General features: G+C 39.0%; 1 protein-coding gene across 6 annotated transcripts in view; it reads left to right on the top strand.

Annotated features, from left to right (window-relative positions):
• Nucleotides 1–3,046: 3,046 nt before the first annotated feature.
• CD46 (CD46 molecule) overlaps nucleotides 3,047–17,916 on the top strand; it is a 34,461-nt gene continuing 19,591 nt past the window's right edge. For all 6 annotated transcript variants that reach the window (XR_013758446.1, XM_079107899.1, XM_079107900.1 and 3 more), the window contains exons 1-5: nucleotides 3,047–3,434; nucleotides 11,843–12,031; nucleotides 12,350–12,452; nucleotides 14,083–14,168; nucleotides 15,026–15,223. Coding sequence is in view for 5 of the 6 variants with exons in the window: in XM_079107899.1 (XP_078964025.1) it covers nucleotides 3,311–3,434; nucleotides 11,843–12,031; nucleotides 12,350–12,452; nucleotides 14,083–14,168; nucleotides 15,026–15,223 (700 nt within the window). In the remaining variant the exon portion in view is untranslated. The remainder of the gene's footprint in view (nucleotides 3,435–11,842; nucleotides 12,032–12,349; nucleotides 12,453–14,082; nucleotides 14,169–15,025; nucleotides 15,224–17,916) is intronic.

Here is a 17,916-nt window from a genome sequence, read left to right as displayed (position 1 = left end):
TTGGCCAGCATCTAATGGCACCTGCCTACCACCACTCTGTCTGACCACCCTTCTTAAACCTTCTTAAACCTTACCTACCCCACCACCCCCTACATCTTCCATTCTCTCCTTTTCTTGTCTGTGGCAGTTGGACAAAGTCTTTAGGGGGAGTTGAGGAACCATTCATGTTTAATCTCCTATTTCATTCCACTTCTATCCCTGCCAAAGCCTCAGTAAGTCCACTCTCCCTTTGAACTCAGTTACTGAAACAATCCAGAGGCAAGGCTAAGGCATGGACAGTAGCTCCACTTTACAGGTAAACTTGAAATGCCTGATTTAGGAAAGTTTATTTTGTGTGCAGTTTACCTCACCCCATTTAGAGACAAATCCCGCTTTGTTTTCTAATGTCCAATATTAGTAAAAATCAAAATTTCTCAATTTCTTCAGCACTTGCTAAATTGATTCTGATGGAGAACTGTAAAAGATGTATTAAATGCATTTGACAGCAAGACCCCTTTATTTCCTATAATTTTATCAGGTGTTCATTGAGATCCTACTATGAATCTTGGCACTAGAGATATTATAAGGAAACTCTATCCCTGATTCATGGAAATTATCTGGAAAGATAGGGAACAAGGCCCAGAACTTTTCAAATGGAAGCTCAATTGGGTCAAATCAAAATAAGTTTTTTAAAAAAAATTGTTGTGGAAGTCTTCAAGTATATTAAGAATGGCTTGAAGAACCCCAGGGATAGAAATTTTACTGACTGAAACAAAGTTTCAATAAAACTATAATCCTTGAATTTCATATAGCACCTGAAACTAGGATAACAAACACTAGCCAAATTGTTTCTCCTATCTTTTTAATTTGCTCACAAGAAAAAAGGAAATCTTACTTCCAAGCCTAGAAATAAACAGGAAATTTTTAATATTTATTGTTACAGTAATAAATTGTTTTCACAAATAAGTTCTGACTTTGAGCCACAGAACATTTCTGTCATATAGCTCACAACTGGAAACGTTAAAAGAAATACCAGTCCTGCCTCATTGAGCTTCCTATTGTCTCCTTAATTGTACCTCCTTTAATTGCCACCAAGGAATGTCTGGATTTTATATTCCAAAATACTCAGGTATTTATTTTATATAACCCCTCCAGACTTGGTGTCTTGTGTGGTTTTAAAAGTTTTGTTATTCTGGCAAGAAAAGGAAACCCACAGCTTGGTGAATCCAGAAAGTCTCGGGACATCTCAGATACAGAGCTGTGCTAAATGTATATCAAGTCTTATTTACAGAGAACCCATTTGAGGTTGTACCGTGAGCTTCCATTTCCTCACCAACGCAGCACACCTGTGCCATACAGGTTTTGCTCCTACCATCCTATACATAAAACTGCCCTTGATATATCGGATATAGGTTGGATATTTTTTTCCTTTAATTGGCCTCAGTAACAATCCTGTCTCAAAACAAACAAACAAAAAAAAAGGCTTTTTTTTTTACCTTATTCCAAGTGTAATATAGGCTCAATATAGAAAAACTAGAAAGCCAAACAAAGAAACTGAAATATGTATGATCCTTTCAACTATTGTTAATTTTGACATATTTCCAACTTGTCTCCTTTTATGTGTATTGTTAAAATATTTTTGTTTAAAGGAAAAGCATATTCTAATTTGGAGTCTGCTTTTGTATGAACAAATACATTTACAATGTTTGCCACACACAGAATTTCATCACATAAAGGCACCTACTATAAATTCCTTAATGCTTTTGGTAAATATCTATGAGTTTGTGCTTTTTCATAATTATAAACTGCTGTTCACAGCTCCGATGATTTCTTTGGGATAAACTGAGTGAGAAAGTCACATCCCCTTTAAGACTTAACAAGCTGAAAAGCTATGTGAAAAGTGTTGATTTCCCTACATGTTCACTCACATGGATGTTTTTATTCTTTGCCAGTCTGAGAGGAAGAAAATTGTCAACTCATTTCCTTTGCTCTTTTAATGCTAGTCTTGTTAGTTTTTTCTTTTACCAGTAATCCAGGTTTTTTCATGACCCTAGGGATCAATCTTGCTCATTCTTAATTTTCCAGCATTGTTCTAGAGATTATTTCAACAAAAAAGTTTTACCCTTTATCTTCTTCACCTAACCAATTCCTACCCATCCAAAATCCTGTCGCACTCATTCCTTCCAGAAATTGGGCACTTGTCTTTTTATTTTTCATATTGTCTTCCATAAAAAATTAAGTTGTGGGCTGGGGTTGTGGCTCAGTGGTAGAGAACTTGCCTAGCACGCAAGAGGCACTGGGTTCGATTCTCAGCACTGCATTAAATAAATGAAATAATAAAAGGTCCATCTACAACTAAAAAAAATTATTAAAAAAAAAAAATTTAGTTGTTCTGGGAGCAGTGGCACACTCCTGTAATCCCAGCAGCTCGGGAGGCCGAGGCAGGAGGATCACAAGTTCAAAGCCAGTCTCGGCAATTTAGCAAGGCCCTAAGCAACTCAGTGAGACCCTGTCTCTAAATTAAATATATATATATGTGTATATATATATATATATACACATATATATATAATTTAAAAAAGTTAAAAGGGGGAAGCGGTCTGAGGGAGTAAGAGGAAGAACAAATTACCTTAGGGGTTGGTGCAGTAGTCAGACCTGTGGGATTTGGAAACTGAAAAAAAGGCCCTGAGATAATTTAGCAGCAGACATTTAAGCAAGGCACACTCAAGTATTGTCCCTAATAATGCCTGATTAACGCCAGATAGAATAAGGGCCCAGGCAGTCCCGCAGCCTGGAGTACGCCAGGTTAGGGCGAGTCTCAAGGGGTGCTGGCCCCACAGCGACTCGGTACCTGACCTCCGGGTCTCTATTTTTAGGTCGCTGTGCTTTATTCTGCAAGCCAAAGTTACCGGAAATGATGACAAGGCCAGCAGTTTCTCTTCCACCCTTCCTGGATAGGGTGGTAACCCTGTTTACAAAAGCGGCGGCAAGCCAGCCCTTTCCCGCAAGTCAGCGCCTGGAGGCTGGTCTGCAGAGGACACAGCCAGAGCGCAGTGAGGCCCCGGGGAACCGGGTGTCTGTTCAGCCAGGGCCACCCTGGGTCCCCGGAGGCCCTTGAGCGACGCGCGCCGAGACTCCGCCCTGATGCCGCGGGATTGGCCCAGCGGCTCAGCCTCGAGTCACTTCCGACCCGGGCGCCAGCCCCAGCCACGCCCACTTGTCTGGCGGCCCTTCACACTTTGTGAATTTGGGGATTGTTGCGTATGACAACCGGGCTCAAAAGGGACTCCCCTGCTTGGCTGGCACTGTTTTCCTGTTCATCCCCTGAAAGATGAAGGTGTCTTCCGCGCCGTGCACGGCGTTTCCCCGCCGCGGAGCGAGTTCCTTTACTTTCCAGCGGTGCCTCCTAGCGATCTTTCTGGCAACCACGGTGTTCCTGCTGTTTACATTCTCTGGTAGGAGCCTGAAGAGGTTGCGCACGCCGACGTAGGCTGGAGCTTGGGGTGGGAGCCGCGGGTCAGGGTGGACCTGGGGTGGCCGGGGTTGGCGGAGAAGGCACGGCCAGAATGCTGCTAGGGGTGGTGCGTTTTGAGCGCTTCCAGGACGCGCACGCCGGAGCACGTGCGGGCCGAGCCCTGTGGCGACCCTGCTGCGCCCGAAGTGAAGCCTTGCTTGGGCGGCGTGATTTGTGCCGGAGTGGTGGGAGCGGCGGAGGTTCGTCCAGGGCCTAGCTGTGACCCTAGCAAAAACTCGCCACGTTTCCGGGGTTGAGCCAATCCTGGGTGGGAAGCGCGCACCGGGTGCTCCGGGTGAGGGGTTTAGAGCGCTCAGGTGCATTGAAGTTTTGCGAGGGTCGATGCGGTGCGGGTGGTTAGAGTCTGCCCTTGTGTTCCCTGCGCGGGGTGGTGCCTTGGAGAGAAGAGCTGCTCATTAGGGTCTCGGGGGTCCCTGCAGTAAAAGTTGGCATGCAGGGTGTCAGCGGTGCCTAAATGAGCTGAGCTGTGGGAGGCGGGGCGTGGCGTTGTTCAGTGTGCTGTGCAAAAGTGGCGTGCCCTGCGGTGCCAAGGTAAGCGCACTCTTCGCTTTCTTTGGGGATGGACATGAGTTCTGGTTCTGAGGAGGGTGGGTTGCCTTCTGCTTGTGCGCAGGTGAGAGCAGGTTCAGTGTCTGAGTTTAGAGGGATGGGAAGCGCGCAAGTGCCCTTTGTATCAAGTCTCCTTGTTGCCCCAGACACAATTGGTCTTGGTTTACAAGAGGATTTTTTTGTTTGTTTTTATCCATGGAGTTATCTTCCTGTTCCCAACCAATACAGATAGTATCAGATTTTATAACCTAATTTTTTTTTGGGGGGGGGGTGATTGTTTTCCTTAGGTCAGGTCATGGTTCAGAGGAGCAGCCTAAAACCTTGAGAGAAATTAGTATCCTTAGGGTTGGGGCTCAGTTGGTAGAGTGCTTGCCTTGCAAGCACAAGGCCCTGGGTTTAATCCTCACCAACAGTTTACTCATTAAAGCCGAAGGTCCATTCCACTGAGTTTGTTGTGCCTTTCGTTGAATGGACTAAATACTTTTTATTCAAAATATATGCTTGCTGGATGCAGTGGCCCACTCCTGTCCTGTAAATGCGAGCCAGTCAGGAAATTCAGGCAGGAGGATCACAAATTTCCAGGCCAGTCGCAGCAATTCAGTGAGATCCTTAGCAACTTAGTGAGACCCTGTCTTAAAAATTTTTTTAAAAATATTCAAAAAGACCTGGGGGTGTGGCTCAATAGTTAAGCATCCCTAGATTCAATCCCTGGTACAAAATATCTATACACGATATAGATAGATGATTATTGTGTAAAACTTACACAAAATTAACCCTTTTTGTGTCTCCTATTTTTAAATGCACTTTGTTTCTACACCCATGTTATATGTAGAATTCTATTACACATACAGTTTGTATTGTTGCATTTCTTTACTTAGCAGCATTCATTTAACAATATTTGCCTTCTAGGTTGGTTCCAGGTCCTGTGCTGGTCCTGAGATTGTACTGGTAGGCAATAATAGGTCATTCCTATTGTCATGGTCCTTCTTTCATTAACTGTTTACACACATAAGTGCACGAAGCAGGGACTTTATTTTGCTGTTATATCCCCAGTGCCACATACATAGTAAGCAATTTATAAATATTTGCTAAGATGTATTGGAAGTAACAGATATTAACCAATGAATAATACTAATGCATGTATTATAAACCAACTAGAGTGCTCTAGAGGAAAGGAGCTTGCTTCTCTGCATTTAACAAGCAACAGGAAGGAAAGTGACATTTCTGTTCATCAAATAGGCCAGACTCTGCACTTGTTGTTCCCTAAGCCTTGGAATGGTTCTCTTTCTGATTCACTGTATAATTGGCTGTGTCTTATCCTGCAAACTCAGCTGGACTGTTACTCACTCAGAGGAATCTTCCATGACCACCGTTTTTCTGGTAGACACACACATACACACCGTGGCAAATTGTAACCACCCTTCTAAAATTTTCTGTTCTCTATCTCTCCCCATTACAAGGCAGAGAGATTTTATCTGTCTTGTCACATTTGTTGTTCCAAACGGCCAATTTGGGGCTTCAGTATCAACACTCTTATATAACCATGAATTTCATAGTTGGTAAGGACTTAAGAGCACAAGAAAAATTCCTCCTGCCTGCAGGAGAAAAGTTCTTTAAAAAGCTATGCCTGGGCTGGCCTTTCTGTGGAGCTAGGGCAGGGGAGCTGAGGGTCAGGGAGGACCTGCCTTTCCCTATTTATAGGTTCTCCAGGGCTCCTAGTACTCCAGTCTTGCTTCTTACTGATCACTACAGCGTTCATTTCAAAAGGGAGAGAGGCAAGTAGGGAATAGTGATGATAGAAAACAAAAGGGTTTTTTTTTTTTTTTTTTTTTTTTTAAAGAATAATGTTTAGAATAGGCTTTAAACTAGAAATTTAAGGCCAGGTGCTGGCTGTGGTGCACGCCTGTAATTCCAGGAGCTTAGGAAGCTGAGTCAGGAGGATTGCAAGTTCAAAGTCAGCTTCAGCAAAATCAAGGTGCTAAGCAACTCAGTGAGACCCTGTCTCTAAATAAAATACAAGATAGGGCTGGGGATGTGGCTCAGTGGTTGAGTGCCCCTGAGTTTATTTCCTGGTGCCTCCCTGCATCCCTCCCCCAAAATACTAAAAGTTGAAGAAAATGATGGAAGCTATTTCAGTAGAGGAAAATGGATAAATAAAAGGAATATAGGGTGCAATAGGAAAGGTAATAACACTAATACTGAAGGGGAGGAAAACCAAGGTTAAGTGTACGGTTGCTAGGTAAAGTCAAGATTGATGAACAGAAGCTCACTATGCTGGGCAGGGAGAGGAGGTGAGTAAAATGGGTTTCCTTTTGCGAGCAGCTCACTCTCTCATGAGGAGGTTTTATAAACAGATAGTGATGTGCATGGGAGTCCCAACATCTCAAAGGTAGCTGTCAAATGGCAGAAATTGCACAACGGAGCATTTATCCAGTTTTGGAGAGAAAAAAAAAAAATTCAGACTTATTCCTCTAGAAGTAGAGCTGCTTTTTCAGAGAAAACCCATGATCTCCTGTTAGGTGTGGTCTCATCTGTCTGCTTTAGGCATTTTTCTTCTTTCCAGTTAAAAGAAGCCAAGATCAGTAGTATTTATCTGGCAGTTTCTTGATTTTCTTACCCTGCATGCTACAGCGCCAAGGAAGCAGTGTTCATCTGGTCTTCTGCTAAGTCTAGAAAACTGAGAGACAAACAACAAAAGAAATGGCCAATTCTCCTTTCTCCAATGCATAAAACTTTAATTATTTTCAATCCGAAATGCATTATAGCATGTTCTTTACTGTTTTGGGTCTGGCAGCAGTGCTACCGTGGTTAACATTTTTTTTTTTTTTTTTTTTTAAATGGCTTCTATGAGGGACATGTTGTGCTGGATGTTGTGACTAGCATGTGCTAGTTACCTGAGAGAGATCCATACACAGGAGAGTCCAGGGCAAGGTGGCCAGTTATTACTTCCCAGGGGGAGGCAGAAAAAGCTTTCCAGAAGAAGCAATGGGTGACTTAAGTTGAGGAAGACAAGTGTTGAGCAGGAGTTATGGTCAACCTAGGAGGAGGGAAGTCTGGAGCCAAGGTGCAGAGTGAGCAAAGGTATCCAGAGGTGATGCAGCTGGACTGCCAAGATGCTCAGTGTTGGACAAAGGAGGTAACATAATGGGAGAAGTCTGGATAGCAGGGTATCTATGAGAAGCAACAGGCTAATTATAAGGAAATCATCACCATTGTAAATTCAGACTCTGGTGTTATTACCTGTCCATTTAGGGCATTGGGAGCTCTTTTATTTGACTAAGCACAACAGAAATCTAAACTCTAATTTCCCCAAGCACAGTAAAAGGCAATTTCTTGAAGACTAAATTGCAGATAGTGTAAGATGGTGTCAGTGTGTCGGGGTTTCACATGAGAGATGGGAATGGAAGGCAGTTGGTGGTGGTTCATGGTGTGGCCTGCCAGTCAGCCTGCCTGACTTGATTCCTGGGTCTGGCACCTACTAGGAATGTATTTTTGAGCAAGTTACTTCACCTATGATGCTTTAGTTTGCTCATCTGAAGGGAGAAATAGTATCAATCTCATAGGATGATTACAAAGATGAAGTTAGCCTAAAAACAATGCTTGATGCAGGTAGTGCTTAAAATTGACCATTTCTGAATTGTTTTATCACCATCACTATTATTCTAAGAAATAGGTTCTGATTTTGAAAAACATAGAACTCACAGTATGTGGAGTTCACTTTTGATGATGTTAAAATACCATTTCTAATAATAGCAGTAATGGAGATTAGATCCATAATAAACTAATACAGTGTAAACATTTTGACATGAAAGAAATAAAGCTCTAATACAGGGAAATGTTTATAACTAAATGAAGGAAAGATTTTGAAGCCTGGCATGAAAACAGCAAAGTAATAATTATGAATTGCAGATTTCACCAAAGCAAGTTGACTGAAGAGTGAAGGATTGAGTTTTGATCTAAGAGCATATTGAACTGATAGCAGCCCTCATGCATCTCTAGTCCTAGGTACTAGAGACACTAGAGAATGATCTGTCCTCAAGGAGAAGTAAACAACAAATAAGTATAATATGAAAATGTCTATGAAAGGAGTAAATTGGAGCATCATAAGGGCATTTAACTCAGACTTTCATTTTTTGTTTGTTTGGGGGTTTTGTTTGTTTGTTTTGGTCCTAGGGCCTCCCACATGCTAGGCAAGAACTTTACCACTGAGCTATATCCTAGCCCTTTTTCTCTGATTTTGAGACAGGGTCTTGCTAAGTTACCCAGCGTGGCCTGGAACTTGCTATCCTTCTGCCTCAGCCTCAAAGTCACGATTTTTTTGAGTGAGCATGCTTAAGATGCTTCGAAGAAGAAGAGGCATCTAAGATGAGACTGGGAGGTTGGGATGCAGAAGGTGGGAGAAAGGCACTCTTGCTGGTCAAAATGGAAATCAGATGACGCATGAAGACCAAACGTGTTGGAAAGCACACCCATACAGGCCTCCAAGTAACTGAGTACAGCTTGAGAATAGTGTGCAAGGGCGAGCAGGATTCTATAGGGAGGGACTTTAATCTGTCCCAATCTGTCTTGGAAGAACTTTTATATACATCATATAAATATTACTTTTTGATAGCAATGTGAAAAAATCAGTTCAATGAAAGGTGACAAGATAGGTAAAGAAAAACTCTTACAGCAGTTCAGATGGGAAATGCCAGGACTTGAAGTAAAGGATCGAGCATTCCAGCTGTGGAAACAGAACTTGTTTGCTGGGCATATGCAAATATGATGATTCAAAAGTGACCACACTCAGGCTTTGCAGTGTTATATGCAATTGTGTGACACATTTCCAAGGGGACCTGTGTGGGTTGGCAATGAATATATAGGCTTGGGACCCCAGCCAGGTTGGAGACAGGGATCTGGAAGGCTGTTGGTTATCCCTGGTAGTGAAGTCAGGGGAGAGGGACCTGCAGAATAAAGGAACAAGAGGTTCTGAAGCAGATTCTTTAGGGATATCTCTGATCCCCTTCAGGCAGGAAAGGAAGAGAAACAGGAAAGCCTGAAACCCAGGGTAGTGTACTCTCCAGGAAGTCAGTGAGAGATTGGGGACGGGTGCGGGGAGCGGGGGGGGGGGAAGACATGGATCATTCCAGAGCAGAAGAGAATGCTGAAGTTAGCCAGATCTTTAGATATCATCTAAAGGGTAATGAAACTCATGAGGAGAAGACTGTTAGTGTGAACTTAGGAAGAGACCAGTTAACAACTTTGAAAGTGATGAACGTGATTTTTGTGGGCCTAGAAATGAGTGACAAATGAGAAATAAAATTTAGAAGGTATAGAAGTCACAGCCTGCATTTTGAGGAAGCAAAGACAATTTTAAAAAAAAATTTTTTTTGCTTGTTAATATACTTTTATTTATTTATATGTGGTGCTGAGAATCGAACCCAGTGCCTCACACATGCTAGGCAAGTGCTCTACCACTGAGCCACAACCCCAGCCCCTCAAAGACAATTTTAAAACAGGTTGTGAGAACAGAAGGAGAAGGAGCAAAATGGTCCAGTTTCATTGCAGTTTCATTTGTGGTCAGATACCAGGAATTTTTGGTGGTGTCTAGGTGTCAGTGCGAGTGTGCGCAGTTGTCAGAGAGTTCATTTTTGCAAGCCCGTTAAGTGTAGAGAAGGTGAACAGTTCAGGGGATCTAGTGTAGAGAACTAATTCACTTTACTGAAAGTCACCTGGGACTTCTTTTCATATTATATAGTGGCATCTATTAAAATTCAGCATTGCCACTTAAATTTAATAACATTGTAAAACATCTAGAAAAAAATAAATCAAGATATTGGAGCTGGGAATGGTTAGCATTAAAATCTCAATAGCAAAAAAATCAGTATTCTGAACAAGAGAACAAATTTAATTATACAATAGTGTGATATTAGACTTAATTGTTCCAGTGTGTAAAGTTTGGAATGCACTGGTTACCAGACTAAAATAAATAAATAAATAAAATAAAATAAAATAAAATAAAATAAAATAAAAAAATTCTGCCCACTGTTGAAAGCATATCTTTCTTTATGCATGTTAGGGAGAGAGAATATTTCAAGAGAGAGTAGACTAAACCATATAATTGATATCTCTTTCAATATAGAGCACCATATTGAAAGTTAAGAATCCTCTATCTGTTTTCAAGACAATTACTTAAATTGAATGCATAAAGCAAAGGATACTTGTGTAATTTTGTAACCAGCATCCTGTTATTTGGTTTCTGTCCTGGTGGTTGTAAAGTCTAAAATGATGTTATGCATCCATATCTAGAACTGAATCATATAGTGTTTCTAGCCCTGCCCCTTTTCTTCCATTGTAAAATAAAAATTTGTGGCCCAGGATATTCAGCAAATTCACTGTTAGTAATAAAACTCGACTCTATCGTGTCTTTTGAAATATGCTTTTCATTATTGAGTTTTTTGTTTGCTTTTTGCTATTGTTTTAGGCAGTTGGTTGAGGAATGTTCAGATATTAAAACCAGGATGTTGGCAATGTTGAAAACATCTTGTGCATAAGTGGATTGCAGAACACAATGCAAATATTATGTTAGACAATGTGTATATAGAGAGAATTTTAGAATGTGACATGAAATGAGAGGAACATTTCTGTTGTTTAGAATTTTCTTGACCCATCTTTGCATCTGAAGTATGAATGAGATCCAGGGAGTGAGAAAGACTAGGCTCCTCTGGATCAACACAGACCTGTCTCCTTAGGTCCTTTCCTCATGAGAGCAGCTTTTGCATTCTTTTAACAAGTTAGGCCTTGACTTACTGCCTCCTCCCTCTTATCTTTCAAAACTGTTGCTAGGTTTACAAGTGTTCAGATAGCACTTGTAAGATGAATTACTGGATCATCACTGTTCTAGAGAGAAAACTACAAATACAACAAAATGAAAGACAAAAACAAAAGTGAAATGTTCTAGAAGGACAGCTATATAGTGGCTTTCCTTGTGGCATAGTAGAATAAACAGCCCCATAGCTACCACGGGGGCTCCCAAGGGAGTGCATGATGCAGTGATTGGTGAAGGAAGATTTAATTGTGTTCACTGATCAAGAAAGTGGGGGAGAGGGCAGATTATGAAATGCCATCCAAAGTAGTAACCTTTTATATTTAAATGGCATTTGTTTACTTATCAGAAGTTCAGTTCATTTACATGAAGCACATGGAATGAAGTCATATATTTTGAAATACTTTGGTCCATATTTTTGTTGATCTATGAAATCTACAATGTTTATTTAATAATCACTCTTCCCCAGCATTTCTTGAGTAACCCACTAGGGACAGAGTAGAGCAGGAAAAGAAGACGTGGTCCCTGACCTCTGGAGACGTACCTTCCAAGGGAAGACTAAGCCTGAAATGACAAGTTGTCATAAGTTAATGTTTCAAATTATGGAAGCATAATCTAAGCAGAGTGCTGTGTACTAGAGATGACTTCTTAGAGGAAAGGCTAGTTTTGAAATGAATTTATAAGGAAGTGGGGAAAGACACATACTGATGTATATTTTTTTTAAACCAAAAACATGGATGGTATCTCTTCAGTTTGCAGTTGAATGCAAATTTGGTTTTTTTCTGAAGTAAGCCAAAAGCTAACTGAATGTTATTTAAAATAAGGAGCATCTTCCATGACCAGCATTACTTGGGTAAAGCATAGAACAGTCATTTAGAATCTTTCTGTGTGCTACCTGTTGCCAAACCACAGTCTCAAGATGGTGAAAGTTGAATTACTGCTTCCTTTTCATGTTCTTCTTCCATTATCCCTAGATGCCTGTGTACTACCACCACCATTTCAAGCTTTGGAACTTGTTAGCAAACCTAAACCCTATTATGAGGTTGGGGAAGAAATAACCTATAAGTGTAAAGCAGGATATGACCAACTATTGGGCTTTCTCACGATTGCTACTTGTGAGCCGAATCATACCTGGGTGCCTATTTCAGATGATGCCTGTATAAGTAAGTAAACACAGCCATGTCTTTTTGCTTGCTCTAAAGATTACCCCACATTTTAGGGAGCATATGCCACTATTACAATGATGATTTTTCTCACAGGAAGCAAGACTGGATTAAGTGTGGTTTTGCAGGATTTGAGAAATTTCTAGGGAGTCTTTTTCTTGGCAATTGGTTGCCCGTGTAACTGAATCTTACATTTGCCCTTAAAATATAGAGGTTAAAGAAAATAATATTCCATTCAAAGAGCAAAGCAGAATGTTGACTTCCTTTCAAGTATGTTTTGAAACTAAATTTTAAAATTTCACAATTATTTTCTTTTAGGAAGAAAATGTACATATTTAGGTGGTCCTAAAAATGGAAGAGTAGAATACCCAAATTCTAGTCACGTGTGGGGTGCTCAAGTTCATTTTATTTGTTCTGATGGGTAAGTTGCTCCTTACAGAAAATAAGGTCAGTCTTACCAATTCTGTATGTTTCTCTTCTCTTCCTAACAAGTCACATAAACTTTCTTTAATTTTGCTTTCTAGCCAAACTATCCTTAGGCACTTGATAGAAACAGGAAATATGTGTAATAACTAAACTGAAGTTGAAGGAAAGCAAAGCTGTATACTATTTGCTGTATCTAATAATAAGCCTATTATAAACATGAGGAATAGAGTTCTCAGGGTGGCTTGGCTTTTCACAACCAAGTGCACCCTCTTGCCAACTCTTAAAAGCTGAAGTAGGGCTCCCAGAGATGGAAGGTAGAACTGCCAACCAAAGACATTCCTCCTATGTCCAGAGACCTTTGTAAAGTGTTAACCATATCAAAATTGACCTGGTTACCCTTTTCAATCAAGGTAGTTTGGATGGAAGACCTTATTTTTGAGAGTGCTATAAAGAATTGAAGTATCTCAGTGGCTGGAGTTGTAGCTCAGTGGTAGAACACTTGCCTAGCACGGGTTCAATCTTCAGCACCACATAAAAATAAATAAAATAAAGGTATTGTGTCTATCTACAACTAAAAACATATATTAAAAAAAATAATTGAAGCATCTCAGAAGGAGATACTGGCCACTCGATAATAACTTTTGTTCTTAAGGCTCTTTCAATAATGTAAGTTGGGGAATATTGGGCATTTCTGAAAATTGTGCATATAAAGATTCAGTGTAATACAATATATTAAAAATAAGTGATTCTTGGGGGAAAAGTGAGCTGTGACTATCAAGCAGTATTGATGGCTTTTTAAAATTTGATCAAGTAATTTGGAACATTCAGTCGATAGTTATATTTAGTGATAGTTGATAGTTATATTTGAGAGAACGGAAGCACAGGCCCTAACCAAAGAAGTTGTAGACTTATAGAGAAACACAATATATTCAGAAAGCTATCAAAGCAAAATAGTAAATGAGCAGGACCAGAGAAGTAGAATAATTCGTATAATAGTGAGAGTTCAGGAGGAAGAGGATGTGTATGAATTTCAATCATCAGAGAAGATTTCATTGAGTAGGAATCTTCCTGAGCTATTCCTAGAAATACATTCTGATCTAAGCTAACACTCATCTAGCACTTACTGTGCGCCAGGTACTAACTCATCTGAGTCTTTAAATAACCTTATAGGGCTATGTACTTGTATCCTCTTTTAACTGGTGAGGAAATCAAGCAAGAGAAACTTGCCCAAATCTCAAGCAACTGGTCAGCCATGCAGCAGGGACAGGCACCCAGGTAGTTCGGCACTAGGCATGCTCCTCTCCTTGAACACTGTCCTCACTAAGCAGAATGTGCAAGTAAAGGCACAGAAATGAACGTGTGATGTGACTGCAGAAAACAGCAAAGCAGCCAGACTGACACATTTGCAACAGCAGATTTATTTAGACAACACTGCTGTTGGACAATGTATGTTCACATGGAGGATGTCTTCCTTCGATTAAATTGCAGATTTATTTAGCACTTTGGTGCACCTCTCCTTCACACTACTGCGATTTAGAAAAACAACCATCTAAAAATTTCCTTCATAATTACGTGCATCTTTTTGTCGACTAAAGAAAACATTAACTTTTTCTTTTCTCATCTAGTTTTTACTTAATTGGTAAACCAATCGTACATTGTGTGCTTAAAGGAGAATACCCAGAATGGGATGGTAAAATTCCACAATGTGAAAGTAAGTAAATTCTTCTTTTTTTAAAATTTGGATTGGCAGTTCTCAGACATTTTGGCCTTGGGATTTCTTTATGCCTTTGATTAACATGTACCCCAAAAACATTTTCTTCATGTGGGTTATACCTTTTAATATTGATCATAATGGAATTAAAATGGAGAAGCATTTAAAATTCTTATTTACTAACCCATTTTTAAGGACAATAAACTTGATACATGTTAACATATGTAACATTTTTAGTAAAACTATGGCAAAACAAAAGAATACTAGCATAGTAACTTTACATTTTTGCAAATCTCTTCAATATCTGGCTTAAAGGAAGACATTTGGAGTTGGTCTGTTGTGTTACCAAGCTTCATAGCCTGGTAGCAAAAAATTACTGTGAGGAGGAGAGTGAAAAAAAGACAATGTGTTGGTATTATTGTGAATCACCAATTTAGAAAATGAACATGTTTATAAACTATAAAGCATTTCTCAATTAGCACTCAGTTGTATTTTTAATCACAGGCAAATTTTCTCAATAAATTGTCAGCATTTCTTAAGATGACTGGGACAAAGCTTAGTGTGACCTTGCAAATAAATGTAGGTATTCAGTAACTTAAGAAAGTGAGTTTTGTTCTAGAAGTTCTTTCTACATTAATGGCTTGAACTTGTGGTAATACATTTTCTCAAAGAAACCCTCTTCTAGATGGATACTCAATTCACAACTAACTTATAGAAATCCTATATGGGGGAGAAAAATAAATTCCATGTTGATGAATTTATTGGAGGCAATTCATAGAATTTTACTAATGTTGTCTTACTTTTTCAATCTTCTTTTTACCTTTTGTTTCTTCTTTTTTTTAACCCCCTTTATAAAGAGATTTTGTGTTCACCACCTCCAAAAATCAAAGATGGAAAATATACCTTTAGTGACATAGAAGTATTTGAGTATATGGAAGCAGTAACTTACAGTTGTGATAAAATACCTGGAGGAGAGGAACTTTCACTTGTGGGACAAAGTGAGCTATATTGTGCTGGCAACGGAGTGTGGAGTAGCAGTCCTCCTGAGTGTAAAGGTAATAATCTGTCCTGCTACATTGTCATTCCTGTAGAAATATTTTGTAAATAGGTTTACCTTCCTGTAAACAAAACAGGCACATGTGTGTCCTCCTCTAGAAAAATTGGCTTCTAATTTAATGTAGGGCAGGTGGAGTAAAAAAATAATTCTAGATCTAGAAGTCCCTATCCCTTACCCCAGTATGTTCTTGCATTCCATTTTATATGTTGTGAATGACTCTGTGTGTGTGTGCATGCCTGCATGCCCAAGTATATGTGTATGAGTTAGGATGTTTGTTTGAAAGAACAGAAAATTAAACTCAACACAAGAAAATAAGAAAGTGTTATATTGCAAGAAATTTAAGAGTTCTAGCTACAGGTAATGGAAATACAAAGAAGACTCTAATACAGTAATCCTCTTACTGTTAAGAATGATAAACTCTGGACAAAATGTCTTTTAAAAAAATCTTCAAATGTTCCAAGTCACTGGAAAGTGATCATAAGCATGGAGACATTGGAGGGGATTTTTCCCTTTAAAAGATAGGTATCACTGAATATCAGCAGCAAAATATATACTCTTTTCAAGTGTACATAAAATATCTCTAAGATAGAACACAATTTAGGCAATAATTTAGCAAGTATCAAAAAACTGAAATCATTCAAGTCTGATCACAATGGAATGAAAGTAGAAGTAAGTAACAAAGACATCAAGGAAGTACCCAAATAATTGAAAATTATGCAAGATACTTCTAAATAATTTAGGAGTAAAATAAGTCAGGAGGGAATTTTTACTCAATTTTGGATTGAGTAAAATGAAAATAGCATATCAGAATATCAAAATTTATGAAATAGAGCTAAAACACTGCTTAGAAGGGAATTATATAGCATGAAATCCTTCTGTTAGAAAAAAAGGAAAGCCACAAATCAGTAACCTCACCTTGTAATCCCAGTTACTCAGGAGACTTAGGAGGCAGGAGCATCCCAAATTCGAGTTCGGCCTCAGCAACTGATTGAGACCTTGCTCAAAATGAAAAATAAAAAAAGGGCCAAGGATGTGGCTCAGTGATGATGTGCCCTGTGTTCAATCCCCAGTAGCAAAAAAGGAAAGAAAAAGCGTCAAATTACTGATATCAACAAGGAAAAAAGGAATATTACTAAATATCCTGCAGACATTTAAAGGAGGATAAGGGAACATCACACACAACTTTATGCCCTTAAATTTAACATTTTAAATGAAATTGGCAAATATTTTGAAAGTACAGTATACCAAAACTCACTCAAAAATAGGCATAACCTGAAGAGTTGTATCTCTATTAAAGAAATAAAATTTACAAAGTTAATGACCTTTCCATAAAGAGAATTGCAGGTTCAGATGGCTTCACTGCTGAATTCTACCAAATATTTAAGGAATAGATAACAGATACTACATAAGATTTTCTAGAAAATACAAGAGGAGGAAGCACTTCTCAACCCATTTTATGAGGACAGCATTGCCCTGATACCGAAACTGGCCAAAAATATTACTAGAAAATTACAATTTTCTTGATGAATATAAAACTAAAAATCCTCATAAAATATTAGCAAATCAAATCTTGTGATACGTAAAAGGAAAAGTACATCATGACCAAGTAGGATTTATTCCATGGATGCAAGTTTGATTTGGTATAAAAATCAGTGTAATTAATCAGCAAACTCAAAAGAAGAAAAAAATCATATCATCTTACTAGATGCAAAAAGAGAAAGTGTTTTGACCCAATTTATCAGTTTTTCGTGATAAAACTTTTCTGCAGATTAGGAATAGAAGATAACTGTCTCTTCAACAGATAAAAACCCCACAGCTAACATTATACTTAATGGTAAAAGATTCATTTTTTTTCTAATTAAGGAATGAACTAATTGAGGCAGAAACAAAGCAGAGATGTTTACTCTCACCAATCTCTTCAGCATTGTGCTGGAGCTCCAACCTAGTTACAATAAGGCAAGAGAAATAGGCATATATATTGGAAAGGCAGAAATAAAATTGCCCCTATAAGCAATGAAATACCATCAAACACTTATTAGAATGGTTGAGTTTAGACACACACACACACCTGACAATATCAGGTATTGGCAAGGATATGGAGCAGTTGGAAATCTCATATGTTTTTGGTAAGAATGCAAAGAAGAACTCCCACTTTAGAACATTTTTGGTAATTTCTTATAAACATACAACTCAGTGACCCACCTGAACTGGAAATCTGCTCATACAGAAACCTATATGAGAATGTTCATAGCAGCCTTATTCATAATCACCCCAAACTGAAAATAACCCACATACCCTTCACCCAGTGAATGAGGGGACATCCTGTCCTAAATCCAAATAATGGAGTAATAAATGCCCAGAAATAAAAAGGAGTGAACTGCTGATTTGGCAACAATGCAAATGGATCCCAAATGCATCCTGCTGAATGAAATAAGTCATTCTCAAAAAGCTATGATTCCATTTACCTGACATTCTAAAAAACATATTTTGGGGTTAGAAAACAGATCAATGGTTAGGTTAGTTTTGAGAAATGAAGAGAAAGGATGAATCACAAGTGGATATGGGAAAATTTTGGAGTGATGGAATTTTTCTGTATTCTTATTGCAGGGGTAATTATGCACTTATTGGATTTGTTAAAACTTACATAGCTGTACACTTGAAAGAGTGGATTTTACTGTATGTAAAGTATAT

Source organism: Sciurus vulgaris, assembly GCF_902686455.1.
Source record: "Sciurus vulgaris genome assembly, chromosome: 12".
Lineage (NCBI taxonomy): Eukaryota > Metazoa > Chordata > Mammalia > Rodentia > Sciuridae > Sciurus > Sciurus vulgaris.
This window is presented reverse-complemented; position numbering and strand designations above follow the sequence as displayed.